This window comes from Tarenaya hassleriana, unplaced genomic scaffold (assembly GCF_000463585.1).
Source record: "Tarenaya hassleriana unplaced genomic scaffold, ASM46358v1 Cleome35, whole genome shotgun sequence".
NCBI classification, from domain to species: domain Eukaryota; kingdom Viridiplantae; phylum Streptophyta; class Magnoliopsida; order Brassicales; family Cleomaceae; genus Tarenaya; species Tarenaya hassleriana.
Genome location: NW_010966617.1, coordinates 724,641 through 743,413, shown reverse-complemented (window position 1 = coordinate 743,413; position 18,773 = coordinate 724,641). Strand labels below are relative to the sequence as shown.

Here is an 18,773-nt window from a genome sequence, read left to right as displayed (position 1 = left end):
TGCGTTACATCCAACGGACAATAATGAATGATCGCATCTTCGAAATGTGTTCTCGGCCGCAGACGATCACATGACGTAACGAACTCCTGCATCACTCTCTCCGCTAGAGAACAGGGCGAGCGACAGAGAGATGCGTTTCATGTTAAATCATTTTCGCTTCTCCTCCTCCTTCTTCTACAACGTCATGGCGTGACTAAAAGTTGCAGAGAAACTCCACGACGATTCTATCGAGTAGCTCTGTCAAAGCCTCTTCTGTGTTTTCTTCCTTGGCAAGGTATCTATTCACTTTCCAAATCCCGTTCTCGATCTGCGTGGCGAGAAACATCGAGCCATTCGTTGTCAATTCCCATCTCAGAACCCTAGTTTCTACTGTTGAGGCTTTCGGCTGTTCTTAGGGGAATGGACCGTGGTTCTCCGGGGCAGTAATTTGCTTCTGAGATTATGCCTTTATTGTCCGTTTATTGATCTCTGATCTCTGTTTCTCGTAAGCCTAGTGTTCGCTGTTTCATGACCAAATTGCGATCCACAACCTGAACTCGATAGAATGAATCTAAGACGGGCATTGTACTACAATGTGGTGATCCAAAAGATTCAAATTATTATTTGAACCATGATGAATTCTCTCTCGTTTGTGATTTTCTCAGGAGTCCTTGTGAACGTGTGTACTCCTCAGGAGACATTAATGCATAGTGTGTATCAGCTGAAGTGAATTGAAGAAGATGAAGTTTGCAAAACTATTCAAGAGGCAAATGGTCCCGGAATGGGTAGAAGCCTACATTGATTACAATGGCTTGAAGAGAATTCTTCGAGAAATATTGAAATACAAGAAGAGTAGGCAGCCTAGAACGTCCTCCAGAGCATTGCAGCAGAGAGCGCTTCACCGGTCCTTCAGTGGCTTGTCTTGTCACCCTAGGCGAGCTGAGACTGCAGGGGACATCGAGGACCAAGTGATTAGAGTTGACATAGTGCGGCAAGATGACTCGAGGAATCTTTATAGGACAAACTTTCTAAGGAGATATGAAGAAGGAGGGGAAATCGAAGAAACTTTCTTCAGAAAACTCGATGAGGAGCTGAACAAAGTTGAAAGATTTTATCAGGATAAGGTGGACGAAGTGGTGCGCGAGGCAGCTTTGCTAGATAAGCAGATGGACGCACTGATTGCGATGAGAATCAAGGTGCAAGATCATGGCATCAAAAACTTGAAACTGGAGAAACATCCGTCTGATAGCGACGCAACGGTTATGCCTGAGAGCGCATCGAGAAACCCAGGTAAGAAAATAACACGAGACCAGAAAGCAGACTATGCTTAGTTGGGTTCCTGTTATTGAAATTCTTGACATCATGGTATATATGCAGGCAGTGAAAATACAGAGATGGCACATGATGTTGACAGAACTGGTATTTCTGAGATAGAAGCCCTTCAAATCGGGAACGAAATTGTCCCCGTTTCTCATAATGATGCTAATGAAAGGGGAAATGGTATGGGTGGCAATCAGGATCTCCTTGAAATACTCGAGCGTGTGAGGATAAAAAACTCTCTTGAATCTCGTATCCCTTCCTTAAGAGGGGTTTTTGGGGATTCTAAAAATGATGAACCAAGTTTCAAGAAAGTACTAAGAAAGGCAGAGGTACAATTGAGGCTCGTCTTTATCGAATTCTATAAGAAACTACGTCATCTGAAGGAATTTAGGTGAGGATGAGGTCCTGTAAAAAGTCTCTATTTTCTGAGCAATTATGTTATTAACCGTTAAAACTGATATGGTGTTTGTGATTCTGCTGATTTGTGAACAAGTTTCATCAATCTCCTGGCATGTTCAAAGATCATGAAAAAGTATGAGAAGGTTAGATATGAAGTGCTTTATACATATCATACAGCCTTGTTCAGAGAAAAGTTATGCACGAGAAACTGACATGCCTGATGTATGGATTCTCCTGCTCATTCTGCAGATAGCATCAAGGAAAGCGTCCCTGGATTATATGAAAATAGTGGATAATTCGTTTCTTGGGAGCTCGGATGAGGTCTGTATAGACTTCTTCTGTTGTGGATCCTTTTTTTTTTTTGTATATACTTGGCTATTCACTTTGCCCTGGTTTAGGTAACCAGATTCATGGAAAGAGTAGAGGTTACTTTTGTCAGGCACTTTTCAAACGCTGATCGAAGAGAAGGTATGAAGTATCTAAGGCCAAAAATCAAAAGAGAAAGGCACAGAGTCACATTCTTTTCCGGTAAGGAAACCTTGGAGTCAAGAATGCAGTGATTTTATAAGGAAGTTGATGGATGGCTAACTCCTTTTCTCTCTGTTCCACAGGTTTCTTTTCTGGTTGCTCGGTTGTGCTAGTTATAGCTGTTGTTTTCAAGATAGAGAATATAAAGATGTTAGACAAGGACCACGGTCCCGTTTACATGGCCAACATTATCCCCCTTTACAGGCAATTATTCTGTTCTTTAAATATGTGTGTACATATTACCAATCTTTGTCTCTCACTTGAAAGAAAATATTACTGTCCTGCAGCCTATTTGGATATGTCATTCTGCATATGCTGACGTACGCAGCGAATATATACTTCTGGAGACGTTATCGAGTGAACTATGCCTTCATCTTTGGATTCAAGCAGGGGACAGAAATGGGTTACAGAGAAGTGTTCCTAGTTGGCACTGGTCTTGCAGTGCTTGCCTTGGTCTGTTTTCTTGTAAATTTGCAGCTTGATACTGCCTGGATGATAAAAGACCGCAAGACCCTTTCTGAAGCTATCCCTTTGGGTTTGGTTGCTGTAAGATTCTTGGACTTTCCATACACATATATATATATATATATATATATATATATATATATATATTGTCAATGCTTAAACAATCCAACCTTTTTTTTGCAGATTGTTCTTGTCATACTTTTTTGTCCTCTCAACATAGTGTATCGTTCAAGTCGATTATTCTTCATTCATTCTCTATTTCGCTGCATTTGCGCCCCTCTTTACAAGGTACGTTTTGTTAAACTCCTTGTGTTCATCTAACTAAGACAGCAGAAGATCCGATATTTATGTTCATCCCTCGCAGGTTACACTTCCAGATTTTTTCTTGGCCGACCACCTAACCAGTCAGGTTCTGCGATCTTTAACTTTATAATTTGGTTGAAACCAGATTTACAATGGCTGACTCAAAATCCGCGCAGGTACTGGCAATAAGGAGTTTTGAGCTATTCATTTGCTACTACGGACTAGGAGGATACTTGAAGAGGCAAAACAAGTGCCATAAGCACGGCGTTTATAACCTATTCTACTTTGTCGTTGCTGTTATACCGCACTGGCTCCGCTTTCTTCAGGTCTCGTCGCATCATTCCATTTTTCGCCATTCGGGAAAGCTCTGAACCAGAAAAAAAAAATCTTAAAGGTAATCTCCATGGAAATTTTGCAGTGCATACGCAGGCTATGCGAAGAGAAAGAATGGATACACGGATACAACGCGTTGAAGTACATGTTGACGATAGTGGCGGTGTTAATAAGGACGGCATTTGAGCTGAAGAAGGGGGGAACGTGGATGATGTTGGCACTGATAAGCACGGGAGTGGCAACGGCAATGAACTTGTTCTGGGACATAGTGTTAGACTGGGGGCTCCTCCGAAGGCATTCGAAGAACGCTTACCTAAGGGACAAGCTCATGGTCCCTCACAAGATTGTCTATTTCATAGCCATTGTAATATATACACACATACATACACCAAGATCCCTCCCCTGTATGTATGTTACGTTTACATGTGTGTATGTATGTGTGTGTGAAAGCAGGTGGTGAATGTGATTCTAAGGATAACATGGATGCAGCTGATGCTGGAGTTCAACATGAGGCCGCTCGAGGAGAAGATGGGGATGTCGACAGTCATTTCATGCTTAGAGATTGTTCGCCGTGGCATTTGGAGTTTCTTCAGGTATTATATATATATACCCCCCACTCTTTGTATATCTATTCCAATGCATAATACACACACACACGTATAACGCTGTAATGGAGATTGTTGATGGGTCAGATTGGAGAACGAGCACTTGAACAACGTGGGAAAGTACAGAGCCTTCAAGTCAGTTCCACATCCCTTCGATTACTATGATGACGCAACTGATAAAGACGAATAGAGTATTTTTTTTCGAGATAAATATTCTGAACGACAGTTCAACTATGAACCGCCTTTAAACTTTATACATAGATTAATAATTGTTCATCATTAGATCAACGCACTAAACAGTGAAACACTGGTATAAAGGATTGATCTATTCCTAAATCAGAATTTTGGGAATTCAAAATTCTGATATGGGAATAGATCAATCTTTTTTTTTTAAAGTAGAGTTTGCAGATCTATGAAAATGACATGTCGAGAATGGATGTTCGTTTATGTTTCTTGGCAACGTCAGAATCTTACCAAAAACATTTTACAAGACCATCTTTGTTAATCAATGGTCGTCGTTTCAGTGCCATCGAAATTAGAAAGGCGAATATTGATGGGTTTTTTTTTTAGTAGGCATCAATATAGGAATAGTTTAAAACAAAAAAAAAACATAAAAGAAAATACTCCATAATTAGTAAATCCACGGCCCATTCCAGAAGGGCCGATCTTCCATTGAGTTCAATTAAGGGATGGTACATTGATACCTCTGAGGCAGAGAGAAGGTCCGAGTACTCGTCGACGTGTCTTAGCCAATTATACATAGACACGTGTCGGAAATTACCCTTTACGTTTTCCCCTTTCCTCCCCCTCTCTCTCTTCAACGATCGTAGAAGGGAAAGATACGAAGATCTCTCTCTCTCTCCACCCCCTCTCTCCGTTCATCTGAATTTCACGATGGTTCTCAGATCGGAGAAACTGTGGACGGTTCTGGTGGTTTTGGGAATGATGTCGCGGTTTTCTCACTCGTTGCACTTCGATCTGCAATCGGGTCGGACAAAGTGTATCGCCGAGGACATCAAGAGCAATTCCATGACTGTCGGTAAATACGCCGTCGTTAACCCTAACGAAGGCCACCCTTTGCCCCCGTCTCACAAGGTCTCGGTCAGGGTACGTGCCTCCGTTCTGTTCTCTCTCGCTTCTTTTTGGATTTTTTTTTTGTCGAAGTTTTTATTTTTGGGGGAATTATATACGTATATGTGCAAGTGTGTGTATAGGTAACGTCGAGCTACGGGAACACGTACCACCACGGGGAGCAAGTGGAATCTGGGCAGTTCGCTTTCACGGCGGTGGAGGCAGGGGATTACATGGCGTGCTTCTCCGCCGTCGATCACAAGCCTGAGGTGACTCTCAGCGTTGATTTTGATTGGAGGACCGGCATTCAAGCCAAGAACTGGGCTAATGTCGCCAAGAAGAGCCAAGTCGAAGTGAGTTTTTTTTTAAAACATTTCCCTCTCCTCTTCCCGTGGATGATATTTCCATCATAATCACAACTCATCATGGGTTTTGCCTTGTTATACGCATCTGAGCTTCCTTTTAATCTAGGCCCTGTGATTTTTCTGGCTGTCAGATTTGGGTTTATGGATGTTGACTGATCAAATCTGAGAATGAAATTGTCCAAAAGCGCAAATCTTTCTGTTTGTGTAGGCCGATATATGCTTCGGTTGGGAAAGAGAGGAAGATGAAGAGAGATAGGGATAGATCTAATTTCAGAGTGATTAGTAATGATATGAATTGTTTACAAAGGCTGAAGAACTATAGAGTCTAGACCATGAATAGGGAGAGGATTGATAACGGAATATGATTGTCTGTTTTCGGATAGAACTGGGTAGGCACTTACGCTTCTGTATTGTTCAGGTCATGGAATTTGAGGTGAAGAAACTGCTTGAAACTGTCAACTCCATTCATGAAGAGATGTTTTATCTTAGAGAAAGGTAAGGGAAACTACCGGTCCCATCGTGTTATATGGTATTATCATGGAGCTCTATATCCATTGTTCATAACATGACCTGTTGAACATTTCAGGGAGGAAGAGATGCAAGACCTGAACCGATCCACCAACACGAAAATGGCTTGGCTCAGTTTCCTTTCGCTCTTCGTCTGCTTGGGAGTGGCCGGGATGCAGTTTTGGCATTTGAAGACGTTTTTCGAGAAGAAGAAAGTCATCTAAGACTGTTAAAAACCCACGTCTTTATTTCCCCAAACCCCAAGTGACATCTCCATTTCCTTGGGGAGAGGGGAGTGTACATTAGATCCAAAACGGGCATGTACTTTGAGAACCGGAAATTGAAACTATGGAGTTGTGTTTTTTTTATTTGCCCTTTTGCAGTTTTCAGACAGCAGAGAGAGAGAGAGAGAGAGAGAGAAAGAAAGATCTTTTTGTGCCCTTCTTGTTGAACTGGTCTGATTGATCTTTGATGAGGTCAAAGTCTTTGACTTTTAGATGGATTGATCGTACCCAAATGACAATTTGCAGATCTATGAGAACAATACGTGGCATTTCCGCCATTGTTGGATGCAGTGAAGGTAGACGTGTGTTGTATTGGCTGAGACAAGAACATAAGATGCAGCATTTCTTGAAAGAGAGACGATCACTGAATTTGCAGAAAAAGCAAATGCATTTCTCAGAATATATTTAGTGAGTCAAAGAATCATTGATTGGATTTCTTTTGAAGCAGATTGTGAAATATATCTAATTCGAGTATTGTATTAAATAATACAAAATTCTGGTGATTTTATTTCAAACTCTGGAAAATAATTATCATTATTAAAATATGGATGATTTATGATTGATTGTGGAGGCGTACATCATCATCATCGTACAGTCGAATTATATTTGTCGTGAAATTCACAAGGCTAACTAACCTCGTCATAAGATTGCTAAGATAAAACATTTGACCACGGTTTAATTGCAACGGTTCGTTGACCGGGACGCTCACCGACCGGTCTGGCTAAACCGTTGATTCTTCAGGAAACCGGTCATGGTTGAAGTTACGTAACTACCCTCAGAGGGCAACAAACGCAGAGAAATACCCCATCGGCACTCCCAAGGGTAGTTTCGGTAAATCAAATGGAACGAAATGAGAACGCGAAGCGGGGAAGATTAAGATATGATGTATCGGTTAAGGTTCGTGGCTCTCTGACTGTCGATTTTTAATTGGAAAAAATCTTCACGTCACTTGCTTCTTCTTCTTCTTCTTCGTCTTCTTCTCATCCTCTCTGCATTTTCGTTCTTCGCAAACACCAGGTTAAGGAAAATCCGATTTTGGGATTTTTTTTGTTCTTATCTCTGTTTGATCCGTGGTGGGTTTTTTTTGTCCGATCGAAAACGAGCAAAAATTCGAGCTTCCGTGTCTGGGTTTTGCCCTCGTTGATGATCAGGTTTGATGCTTCGTCTTGCTCGATTACCGAAAGAGCCCTGTTTTTTCTTTTTAAATCGTAGGTCGTTGATTTCTTAGTTCTGATTCTGCGTCTCGATTCCATCAATCCGACAGCAGAGACTTGCACTTGAAATATTTTTTTCCGCAGTTCTGATTTTGTGCTGCGAGTCCGCGACTGTCCGAATTCTTAGTTTCGCAGGTTTGTTTTTTGTTGGGTTTGCAATAAAAAAGCTTGAAATCACTCGAATTGAGAGCTCTGTCCGAATTTATTTGGCGATTCATAGTTTCATAGCCATGTTTATTAGGTTAGTGGTCAAAGCTTGAAAAAAGACAAGTTAAGCTCCATTAACGCTGACATTTTAGATTTTTTTTTTATTAGTCGAAACACGTCGAGAAATTGGCTTTCTTTCAGTTCAAGGATTCAGGCTTTGTGATTTTTTTTCTGCGTTGGAATAGATAGAAACTGAGTTTTGAAATTGTATGCAGCTAACTATTCTCGTTAACAGTTCTGTCTTAGTGAAATCACAACCTTGTCTGGTTGAGTTCGAGTTCTTAGCTTCATTTTAACAGTGGGCACAAGCTCGAGAGCTCATAGTTTCAGTTTATTTGGGCCATGAGCTTGAACATATGAACATTTTTAGGGGTTTTCTCCTTTGAATAATGGTTGAAATCTTGGCATTTTTGGTTTTTTTCCGGCTTTTCTGATTCGAGTTCTTGTGTTATAGTTCCTGAGGGTTGTCCTGCAAGATGCTTGTGTCTGCACTTCTTATGTCCGTTGGAATCAACTCTACACTCTGTGTATTGTTCTTCATACTCTACTCTATACTGAGGAAGCAACCGGACAATTACGAAGTCTTTCTGCCTCGTCGGCTCGCTGCTGGAACATCGAAAAACCGACGTTCGAAACTGGCAAGATATATGCCTTCTGTTCGTTGGATCTCAAAAGCTTGGAGACTATCGGAAAGCGAACTTCTTGAATCCTCGGGCCTCGATGGCGTTGTGTTTATGCGTATGATAACTTTCAGGTCACTCCAACTCTTGCATACCGTGAAATTTTTCATCTTTTAATCCGGGTTTTCGCCTTTATATGGATAACCTTATGATCTAGATTTTTGTTATTATATTTTCTTATTATCTGCAGTTTGAAGGTGTTCTTGTTTGCTGGGATCATAGGGGTTTTTGTTCTATTGCCTGTGAATTGCTCTGGAGACCAACTTCACGAGATCGATTTCATCGATTGGTCAAACAATTCCTTGGATCTGTTTTCCATTTCGAATATCAAAAGCGGTTCACCGAGGTAATTTTCAATCTTTATCACTAAGAATCTAGTTTAGTATATGATATAGGGTCTATTTCAAGGCATTTTCATCTCTCTTTTTGGGTTATGACATTTCTCTGTATCTGTAAAAAGCTCTGTCTTAGAGTAATAAATCGTTTTATGTTGTGGATAAAGTTTCTAAATTTCGGTTGACGGAAACTATTTGGAACAAGGGCAAGAGCCATTTTCCGAGGAAGTAATTAGGTTTCTTTCAAGTTACCGCTCTATTCTCGGACAAAAGCTCATTTAAGTTTCTTGCAGGTTATGGTTTCACTTTGGTGCTATATATATAGTGACTGCATTTGTCTGCTGCCTTCTGTACTATGTAAGAAAGAACGCGTTTTCTACTGCGGTTTTCGAGTTTTTACCGTCGGCTATGACTTTTCTCTTCCTTTTTTACAGGAATTCAGATACATTTCTCTGAAAAGAATCGAGCATTTCGGCTTGTCCAGACCTCAGCCGCAACAATTCACAATATTAGTTCGTAATATCCCGGCTTCAGCTGGGAACACCCTGAGTGATACTGTTGATAGATTCTTCAGAGAGAATCATCCCTCTACGTATCATTCTCACGTCATTATCCGTCGGACAAGTAAATTACAGAGCATCATCGTATGTCCCGAACTAACTAACACACATTTGAGTTCTGTCTCGACGCCATTTTCTCTGTTTGTATACACATAGATTTCCCAATATTACGTGCTTATATCTCTTTTCGGTTCCTCTGATTCTGAATTCTGATTCTTTCAGGGTCAAGCCAAAAAACTATATAAAAGACAGAAACATGTGAAGTCGAATGCCCGTCGGGGCAAGAACAAGAATGATACAGTTGCAGATCAGTACGAGAAAAAGTTACTAGACTTGGAGCAGAACGTACGAATGGGTCAAGCGGAAGTTACATCTCCCGGAAAAGTACGTCCCTTTTTTTTATTTCGCTTCAAGATTCGTATATATAAACCTACAACCGGGAAAATCATGATCGCCCGTTCTCCTTAACCATCTTCATTCTCGAATTTTGAAGGAAGTTCGGGCTGCTTTTGTGTCGTTCAAGTCTCGGTATGGTGCTGCAATGGCACTCCACATGCCACAGTCGATAAACCCGACGTATTGGCTCACAGAACCGGCTCCCGAGCCTCACGACGTTCACTGGCCATTCATTTCCGCGTCGTTTATGCAGAAATGGCTGTCGAAGATCGTGATCGTGGTCACATTTATCCTTCTAACGGTCTTGTTTCTCATCCCGGTCGTCGTCGTCCAAGGCCTCACCAACTTAACTGCACTCGAATATTTCTTCCCGTTCTTGAAACTGTTTCTGACGATGTAAGTTAAAGTTGCTGTCCCCGTAAATCTTGTCGGGTATATCGATATAGTTTTCGATGTTCTGAAAACATTTACATATTTCTTTCTCTATCTGTGCAGAAAATTTGTGAGCCAAATAGTTACTGGGTATCTCCCAAGTCTCATTCTTCAGATGTCTCTGAAAGTGGTTCCTCCTGTTATGGAGTTCCTTTCTTCGATCCAAGGTCACATCTGCCATAGCGATATTCAGAAAAGTGCTTGCAATAAGGTCATATGGTTCATGGTTTGGAACGTTTTTTTCGCGACCGTCTTTTCCGGGTCGGCCTTTCACCAGATTTCCGTTTTCCTCGACCCGAAAGATATCATAACAAAGCTAGCCGTCGCTGTTCCTGCTCAGGTTTCGTACCCTTTTTCCCCCACCACACGTTATTCAAACCCTGAAACACTTTATCGAATTTCACGTCTTCTTTTTTGCAGGCGTCGTTCTTTATCGCGTATGTCGTCACAACAGGATGGACGAGCATTCTTTCGGAGCTTTTCCGGGTTTTCCCGTTCATCTGCAGTTACGTAAAACGATCATTCGAACCAACGGATGAATACGAGCTCGAGATCCCGTCGATGCAATACCACAGAGATACCCCGAGAGTTCTCTTCTTCGGGCTTCTCGGGATCACGTACTTCTTCTTAGCTCCGGTTATATTACCCTTCCTCTTAGTCTACCTTTGTCTAGCCTTCATTATCTACCGAAACCAGGTAACATCAGAAAATCTTTCTAACCCTTTTTTCGATCGATGAATTTTCATTCACCCGCCTTCGGATTCCGATTTCTTGACGCAGTTCATGAATGTGTACGGTCCAAAGTACGAGACAGCGGGGAAGTTTTGGCCGATCGTGCATTATACGATGATATTTTCGCTCGTGCTTATGCACGCTATCGGGATCGGCGTATTTGCGATGAAGAAGATGGAGTTAGCTACGTATTTGCTTATGCCTCTTCCATTGCTCACTCTTCTCTTCAACGAATACTGCCGTAAACGTTTCATGCCCGTATTCTTTTCATTCCCTGCCGAGGTAAACGTTTTTCGGGATCGGAACTCGGTTTTATCTTCACTGAGTCAACTCGTTGAGTCTCTCTTCCTGTTTTTTTTACAGGTTCTGACGAAGAGAGACAGAGAAGATCGAAATGATCCGAATATGTCTGAGTTCTACAGCAAGCTTGTAACTGCGTATCAAGATCCGGCATTGTTGCCATTTCAGTTCTCACCAGACAGGAACAGCCTCACAAGCCCTCTTCTGTCTTCTCCCCAGGTTTGATTTGATCCCCATGTTAAAAAAATGGTAATATCATAATATTAATACACAAACTTGTAAAAAAAATACAAGATAAATATACGAATTTAAAATTTTCAAAAAAAAAAAAGAACTCTTCTCAATTCTATATTAAAATCTGAATTTTTAAACGGTTTTTCAAAACCACCATCTTATGATTTAATTTTATAGCGATTTTTAGTAATAGTTTAAAAGATTATAATTTAGTTTTATTAATTTTAAAAAGTCCGGAGATTAATATAGAATTTTGGAAGAGTTTGTCTATTGATTTGAGAATTTTAAAGTTTGTATATTTATTTGATATAATTTTTAAAATTTTGTGTATTATTATGCGATTCGTCAAAAAAAAATATTTTTCATGTTCTGTCCCATGTCACTTTCTTTTTGTATCATATAGGCAGATACATGTATATATATACACACACATATATATGTGTGTGCTTTTTTTTATTGCGTCATATATATGTCAGCAATTGGCATTCGAAGTTGTGTGACCATGTATGTGGACCAAACAGATCGAGATTAAAAAAAAGGGGGGGAAGAGAAAAAGCTGGTTGGGGCTTTATCTGGGGTAATTAATATGTTATTATATTAGCTAATTACGGTATTAATTTTTAATCCCATTTTGGTTAAAAATTTGTAACATATTCACGATGCAATAATTATGTCCTCGCTTTGGTCCGAACAAATCATTCTCGTATCTTGCCTGCCTCTTATTTTCGTAGCATCCTTCGGTTACAATATCGGGTGAAAATGGACAAGCGACCGTGACAGCAGGTGTTCATCGTAAATAAATAATAATATAAAAACATTTTTTTCCTTATTTATTAAATAATTATACATATATATATATATCCTAGATTGCAGATGCCTACGCGAAATCCTAAGCACTATTGCACTAAAGATTCCGTCTTTGCCGAATAGTCACGGCTTCTGTGAAATCCACGTCATCCTTTTAGGGCATCGTCTAAATAAAATCAAATTATGTAATGAAGATAAAGGGTCATGTGATATTTTGATTAAGATTATTGGACCGACCCTTTCATCTTAGGGTTCACGCTATTATTTAATATTTGTCCATTTCTTTGTGCTTTTGGCTCAAATATCAGATTGAGAAAACAGAGGAAGTGGGTGGGGTTTTGCTTATGTCTTGCGGGAAAAAAAAATATTTATAATAAATTAATTACTAAATTATTCCATTAGGCTCCACGTTAATCATATTGCCCCGTCTACATCACCACATTCCCATAAATATATATAGAAAATAAAATAAAATTTAAGAATATATGTATATAAAATAAGGTTTTGTGGTCATGGAGCACCCACCACCATCCCCACTAATAATGCTTAGAAAAGATGAGGCAAAGGCGAATATGAAACTATATAATATAAAAAATAAAATTAAACTACGTGAGAATAGGCTTCCTATTTGGATAAATAAAATAAATAAATGTGAGAGTTTTTATCCGAAAAAGAATGCTCCTTTTGATCCTTTTGCTTTGACCAAATCTTTTGGTCCAATAATCATTTAGTCTTCGATTGATCAAATATCCTTTCTAATGTATATATATATATATATACACACACACACACATATGCAGGAATAGAGTGAATGGGCTAATATTTGTTGATATTTTACAAAAAGAAAACATGTGGATAAAAACAAAAATATCAGAAATTTGGAATATATATTTTTTAAAATTAAGATAATTAAACATATCAATCGATAATTATTGAAAAAACATTAGCCGCCTATTTTGATGTGATATATTATGTATAGATCGATGTTTTTATCACGGAAAATTCCGTCGACATGAAGGGAATTCGAAACATGACAAAAGGGTCCTCCAATTATTTTGTGTTTGAAATATTAATAACAAGGAAGAAAAAAAAACTACGTACCATTATTAATACGACATTTTAATTCGGATTTGTTGGGTTGCATATAATTGATTGATCTTTTCAATAAATAATTTCTTTTTATATGGTTCCTCTGTGAACGTGGGGCCCAACGAAAAAGGAAAATTAAAAACATTGGGGGAATATATCTGAATTAAAAACATATTGTTCTCTGTCAGCAGTTAATACGGTAGATTTAGATTAGGTCAAATTCAGTTTCTAGAGGAAAAAAAAATACTTTTATTATTTCCCTTCTCCCCTCGGTATACTGCATGTAATACGTGTGCGTATACATAATATACAAAATGAAAATACATAATATATAATAAATTAAGCAATATTTTCTCTAAAACACTTTTTTTTTTTATAATTATATTTTCTCTAAAACATGATAAACATTTACGTTATTTAGTTAAGCTTCCGCCGTTAATTAAATAATTAAATAATCTTGGTTGGTAATTATGAAAAATAAGTTAATCACATTTGTCTAATCTGCGACATCTTGACCCATATTACTGTATAAGTAGCCACGTAAGATTTCGGTATTTTCTAAAACAACAACAAATTAAGAAAAAAAATTAAAGTGTATATAAATATATATATATATATATATACAAATTTAATCAAAAAGAAAATCACGTATTAATATAAAAATTTATACAAAAGTTCCAAATAAATACATCAATTTCAAAATTCTCAAATAAATATATAAACTCTTTTTAATTTCTATATTAAACTTTTATCCTTTTAAAAAGAATTAAAATAAATCATAAATTTATTAGTTATTTCTAAAAACAGTCATGAAATTCAATGCTAAACTTTTAAACGATTTCCAAGTATTATTATGATGTGGTTTTTTGGAAATTTTTTAAAAAGAAATAGTTTTTAATATATAAATTAAGAAAAAAATTTAAAATTCGTATATTTATTTAAATAATTTTTTTTTTATAAACGTGCATAGGAAACGAAAAACAAAGTGAAAGTGGTAGGCTTTCATGTGGTAGACAGATGGTCAATGTTCTCACAAAGAGATTTACTGTATCAGCTCTTCACACTCATCTAAACATCTCTCTCCCTTTTGACATTTCATCTTACAACTCAATACTCTTCTTCCGTACATGTGAATATTTGTCTAAACGAATCCTTTTATTTTCATTTTTTATATAATCAATAAAATACAATTATTTTGTCCTCTAAAAAAGATTAATGACAGTCAAAATAGAACCAAAAAAAGGGGGAAATGGGAAATCTTCAAACATGACATCAAGATGTTTGTATATGTGAGCTATCATGCACATACATCCATGTATATGTAATTATGTATATACATACATATATACATGTATATATATATATATATCATTTTCTTTCTTTTTCCTTATTTTGTCTTCTAAAGGGTAAATGACAATTCAAAATAGAAAAAGAAAGTAAAAATCTTCAAACCAAAATATATATTAGTCACACACACACACACACAGAGGCTTGTATATATGAGCTATCATACACACAGTCACACGTTCATGTATATGTATATGCCTACATGTTTTTTATATATCATTTTCTTTTTTTTTTAGGGATGAAAAATAACTCAATAAGGGACTTTGACCTTTCACTGAGCAAATCCAGACACCCCTTTCTGCCTCTGTAAAACCTCTTGCCTCATCCCTCTCCTGCACAACAAAAACTCTCTCTCTCTCTCTCTCTCTCTCTCTCTCTCTCTCTTATATCTCCACAGACCCTTCCTCTTCCTCTGCTTGCTCAAAGTTATCTCCTTTTTTTTTTTTCCTCATCCATGGAAGAAGAATCGCAGAGAAAAACAAACAACTCCAGTTCCTCGACAAGGGCCAAGACCAGAAGACAGCTCCGAAAACCGGAGCACGACGATCACACGAGCCATCTCTTTCAATATTCCGACCAGAATCTTAACCTTGTCGTCTCCAGTTCCACTCAGAGCCATCACTTCCTCAATAGCTACTACTATTACTACTACCACCCTTTTCTCCCTCTCCCTCCTCCATTGCTCCCTCTTCCCCTTCCACAGAGTATATTCTCGTCAAAGCCCCGTTTTCAGAAACCCTTTTCCGCTTCCTCCGATACCCACTTGGCGGATTCCTCTGTTCATCCTGGTGAGATTCGTTTTTTCGCCGCAAGATTTCGCCTTTCTTTCTAATCTTGGATCATTGCCCGTTCTTGTCTCTGGCCGTTCATTGGTGTTTTGTCTCTGTTATCATGTTTCTATTGCATGCGTGACAAGATATTCTCAGAACCAAGATTCTTCCCCTATGTGTAAAGAGTGAATAGTCTCTTGTTTTGTCTCTTTCTACACAGTTTTCCGATGCTTTGAACAGTGTAATTCCACTGTCATCTGCTGTAGAAGAAGAGTTTATCTTTTTTTTTTTGCTCAGTTTCTTTAAATGAATTCAGAAGAAGGTCTGCATAATTTGGTGGGTCTGATAATATGAATTTAATTATTCTATTGGTACTGATTCAGTTGCATCTTTTAGGAGTTTGAAATTAAAAAAAAAAAGTCGGTGACTTTATTACTTACTTGCCCTTTTGCTCTTTGCCGTATCTGTCAACAGTTGTGGAGAATAACCACCGGGAAAGCCGTGTTTCTCGTCCTGAAGCCGTCGATGGAAGTGGAAGGAAAGTGATGAGTTCCAGTGAAGAGACATTGGTGGTCGCTAACAGACCAGACTCTGGCGGCAAAGAAGGTTCTGTCGTTTATCTTCTCGCCAACCATTTCCTTGTCAAGTTCCAGCCTTCTCAGAGGATTTACCACTACGATGTCGAGATTTCTCCCCGCCCTTCTTCGAAAGAAATCGCTCGGATGATCAAAAGGAAGCTCGTGGAGGCGAACCCGAGCAGCTTCTCGGGTTCTGTTCCGGCTTTTGATGGTCGGAAGAACATCTACAGTCCAGTTGAGTTCCAGAACGACAGGCTTGAGTTCTTTGTTAATCTCCCCGTCCCATCTAGCAGGACGGTAATGCCCTCGAGTGGCTTGGGAGAGAAGCAACCCGTAAAGATCGATAAACTCTTCCGGGTTTGCATGAGACTTGTGTCACAGTTTGATGGAAAGGAAATGAATAGCTTTCTGACAAAGGAAGGTGAGGATTCGGTTCCTTTTCCTCAAGAATATATCCATGCCCTTGATGTTATTTTGAGGGAAAACCCGACAGAGAAGAGTGTTTCGGTCGGGAGCTCGTTCTATTCGAGTTCAATGGGAGGCATGAGGGAGATTGGAGGAGGAGCTGTTGGACTGAGAGGATTTTTCCAGAGTCTTAGACCGACGCAACAAGGGCTAGCCCTTAACGTCGATTTCTCCATTACCGCCTTTCACGAGAGCATCGGAGTGATTCCTTACTTGCAGAAACGTCTGGAGTTTCTAAAGGACATTCACATGAACAAGGCGAGAGAGCTGAGTGCGGAGGAAAGGAAAGAAGTGGCAAAGGCCTTGAAGAACATAAGGGTATTTGTTTGCCATAGAGAAACTGTCCAAAGGTACCGGGTTTACGCCTTAACGGATAAGATCACCGAGAATCTGTGGTTTCCCGACAGAGGTGGAAACAATCTAAGACTGATAAGCTACTTCAAAGATCACTATAACTATGACATTCAGTTTAGGAACTTGCCTTGTCTGCAGATCAGTAGGAACAGACCATGTTACCTTCCTATGGAGCTCTGTATGATATGTGAAGGCCAGAAATTTCTGGGAAAGCTTTCAGATGACCAAACCGCGAAGATTCTCAAGATGGGTTGTTTAAGGCCTATGGAACGGAGATCGATCATAGACGGGGTTATGGCTGGACAGATCGGTCCATCGAGGTAAGTTAGAAGTTCGAGATTCTGCGAGAACGTTTCTTGTTTCTGGTTCATTGATGTGGCTAATGTTTCTGTTCTTTGGTTTGACAGAGGAAACCAAGCGAGAGAATTCGAGCTGAAGGTTTCGAGAGAAATGACATTGCTAAAGGGGAGAATCCTTAAGCCTCCGAAGCTTAAGCTCGGTGGAAGAGGGCTCGTTAAAGACGTGACTCCCACCCGTCATGACCGGCAATGGAACCTTCTAGAAAGTCAAGTTTTCGAAGGAACCCAGATAGAGAGATGGGCGTTGATAAGCTTCGGAAGCAATAATCAAGATCGGAGATTCGCCATTGCCAAGTTCATAAACCAGCTTTCTCAGAAATGTGAAAACTTGGGCATCTTCCTCAGCAAGAACACGATAACGAGCCCCCTTTTCGAGCCGTCTCACCTTCTGAACAGCATTTCTTTCCTCGAATCCAAGCTCAAGGAGATTCAAAGGGCTGCATCGAACGATCTCCAGCTTCTTATCTGCGTCATGGAGAAAAAACATAAAGGCTATGGCGATCTGAAACGTATAGCGGAGACCAATGTTGGTGTAGTAACGCAGTGCTGTCTTTACCCGAACATAACGAAACTGAACTCTCAGTTTCTCGCTAACCTGGCTCTGAAGATAAACACAAAGATCGGCGGATGCACGGTCGCGTTATTCAACTCCTTCCCCTCTCAGATCCCGAGAATTCTCAGGATCGACGAGCCCGTGATCTTCATGGGCGCTGACGTGACACATCCCCACCCACTTGATGATTCCAGCCCTTCTGTTGCTGCAGTTGTCGGAAGCATAAACTGGCCGGCGTCTAACCGATATGTCTCGAGAATGAAGTCTCAGACCCACAGACAAGAAATCATTCAAGATCTCGCCTTCATGGTGAAAGAGATTCTTGATGATTTTTACCGCCAAGTAAACAAGCTTCCGAGCCGGATCATATTCTTCAGGGACGGCGTGAGCGAAAACCAGTTCAAGAAAGTCCTCCAAGAAGAGCTTCGAGCCATCAAGACAGCTTGCTCGAAGTTCCCCGGCTACGATCCTCGTGTCACATTCTCCGTGGTCCAGAAGAGGCACCATACGAGGCTGTTCCCGTTCGATCCCGACCGCTCATCCCCCTCCTCCTCCTCGGACGAGAACATCCCTCCGGGAACAGTGGTCGACACGGTGATAACTCACCCGAAAGAATTCGATTTCTACCTGTGCAGCCACTGGGGAGTAAAGGGCACGAGCCGACCAACTCATTACCATGTCCTGAGAGACGAAAGCCAGTTCACTTCCGACGAGTTTCAGACATTGGTATATAACTTGTGTTACACGTTTGTACGGTGCACTAAACCGGTTTCCATCGTGCCTCCTGCTTATTATGCCCATCTGGCTGCTTACAGAGGGAGACTCTACGTAGAGAGATCTTCGGAATCTTCTAGATCCATGCAGATGACGTCTAGGGTTGGCCCTCCCAAGACTATTCCTCTCCCTAAACTTAGTGAAAATGTCAAGAATCTCATGTTTTACTGCTAAGTAATGGAAATTAAACTTCGTTTTATATGTGTTTTTGTCTTTAGGCCTTTTGATTAAGTTCCTTGATTATAGGAACTGAAAGAGAAAATCTGTAGGCTGTTGAAGTGAAGTACGGCTTATATGTACATACATTTGAAATGAAAGTGTACTGTTTTTTTTTTGGTGTTGTGTTTTGTCTTTTTGGCGGTATTTGTTCATATTGTCATTTCAATACGTCACTGTTCTATCGAAATTCCGACACCAATACCTATCAC

The 18,773-nt window shown here is 39.7% G+C and overlaps 4 protein-coding genes across 4 annotated transcripts; all 4 read left to right on the top strand.

Annotated features, from left to right (window-relative positions):
* The first annotated feature begins 226 nt into the window (after positions 1 to 226).
* Positions 227 to 4,333, top strand: LOC104822039 (phosphate transporter PHO1 homolog 10). The gene is made up of 14 exons (XM_010553112.2): positions 227 to 274; positions 645 to 1,269; positions 1,357 to 1,690; positions 1,793 to 1,841; positions 1,948 to 2,019; positions 2,097 to 2,226; positions 2,310 to 2,430; positions 2,514 to 2,772; positions 2,875 to 2,979; positions 3,056 to 3,100; positions 3,171 to 3,320; positions 3,413 to 3,691; positions 3,781 to 3,920; positions 4,020 to 4,333. The coding sequence occupies exons 2-14, from the start codon at positions 720 to 722 to the stop codon at positions 4,120 to 4,122; spliced, it is 2,337 nt and encodes a 778-aa protein (XP_010551414.1). The 5' UTR covers positions 227 to 274; positions 645 to 719; the 3' UTR covers positions 4,123 to 4,333.
* A 413-nt stretch (positions 4,334 to 4,746) lies between these two features.
* On the top strand, positions 4,747 to 6,373 carry LOC104822038 (transmembrane emp24 domain-containing protein p24delta9). The gene is made up of 4 exons (XM_010553111.1): positions 4,747 to 5,039; positions 5,147 to 5,356; positions 5,787 to 5,863; positions 5,955 to 6,373. The coding sequence occupies exons 1-4, from the start codon at positions 4,827 to 4,829 to the stop codon at positions 6,097 to 6,099; spliced, it is 645 nt and encodes a 214-aa protein (XP_010551413.1). The 5' UTR covers positions 4,747 to 4,826; the 3' UTR covers positions 6,100 to 6,373.
* A 691-nt stretch (positions 6,374 to 7,064) lies between these two features.
* On the top strand, positions 7,065 to 11,713 carry LOC104822037 (CSC1-like protein At1g69450). Its single transcript, XM_010553110.1, has 11 exons — positions 7,065 to 7,310; positions 8,035 to 8,334; positions 8,451 to 8,606; positions 8,889 to 8,952; positions 9,030 to 9,239; positions 9,378 to 9,539; positions 9,649 to 9,947; positions 10,047 to 10,323; positions 10,404 to 10,679; positions 10,764 to 10,997; positions 11,079 to 11,713. The coding sequence occupies exons 2-11, from the start codon at positions 8,057 to 8,059 to the stop codon at positions 11,238 to 11,240; spliced, it is 2,118 nt and encodes a 705-aa protein (XP_010551412.1). The 5' UTR covers positions 7,065 to 7,310; positions 8,035 to 8,056; the 3' UTR covers positions 11,241 to 11,713.
* Positions 11,714 to 14,886: 3,173 nt separating this feature from the next.
* Positions 14,887 to 18,546, top strand: LOC104822036 (protein argonaute 7). The gene is made up of 3 exons (XM_010553109.2): positions 14,887 to 15,280; positions 15,737 to 16,979; positions 17,067 to 18,546. Exons 1-3 carry the CDS (start codon positions 14,947 to 14,949, stop codon positions 18,517 to 18,519), a joined length of 3,030 nt encoding a protein of 1,009 aa, XP_010551411.1. The 5' UTR covers positions 14,887 to 14,946; the 3' UTR covers positions 18,520 to 18,546.
* The last annotated feature ends 227 nt before the right edge of the window (positions 18,547 to 18,773 follow it).

Bases quoted from the DNA above. Each gene is read 5' to 3' on its own strand.
- LOC104822037 (XM_010553110.1), top strand. From the start codon at position 8,057: ATGCTTGTGTCTGCACTTCTTATGTCCGTTGGAATCAACTCTACACTC. The intron at 8,607-8,888 runs GTAATTTTCAAT...AGTTTCTTGCAG, and splicing joins ATCAAAAGCGGTTCACCGAG to GTTATGGTTTCACTTTGGTG. The intron at 10,680-10,763 runs GTAACATCAGAA...TTCTTGACGCAG, and splicing joins TCATTATCTACCGAAACCAG to TTCATGAATGTGTACGGTCC.
- LOC104822039 (XM_010553112.2), top strand. From the start codon at position 720: ATGAAGTTTGCAAAACTATTCAAGAGGCAAATGGTCCCGGAATGGGTA. The intron at 2,227-2,309 runs GTAAGGAAACCT...TCTGTTCCACAG, and splicing joins CAGAGTCACATTCTTTTCCG to GTTTCTTTTCTGGTTGCTCG. The intron at 3,101-3,170 runs GTTCTGCGATCT...AAATCCGCGCAG, and splicing joins CCGACCACCTAACCAGTCAG to GTACTGGCAATAAGGAGTTT.
- LOC104822036 (XM_010553109.2), top strand. From the start codon at position 14,947: ATGGAAGAAGAATCGCAGAGAAAAACAAACAACTCCAGTTCCTCGACA. The intron at 15,281-15,736 runs GTGAGATTCGTT...ATCTGTCAACAG, and splicing joins GGATTCCTCTGTTCATCCTG to TTGTGGAGAATAACCACCGG. The intron at 16,980-17,066 runs GTAAGTTAGAAG...TTGGTTTGACAG, and splicing joins GGACAGATCGGTCCATCGAG to AGGAAACCAAGCGAGAGAAT.
- LOC104822038 (XM_010553111.1), top strand. From the start codon at position 4,827: ATGGTTCTCAGATCGGAGAAACTGTGGACGGTTCTGGTGGTTTTGGGA. The intron at 5,040-5,146 runs GTACGTGCCTCC...GTGTGTGTATAG, and splicing joins CTCACAAGGTCTCGGTCAGG to GTAACGTCGAGCTACGGGAA. The intron at 5,357-5,786 runs GTGAGTTTTTTT...TGTATTGTTCAG, and splicing joins CCAAGAAGAGCCAAGTCGAA to GTCATGGAATTTGAGGTGAA.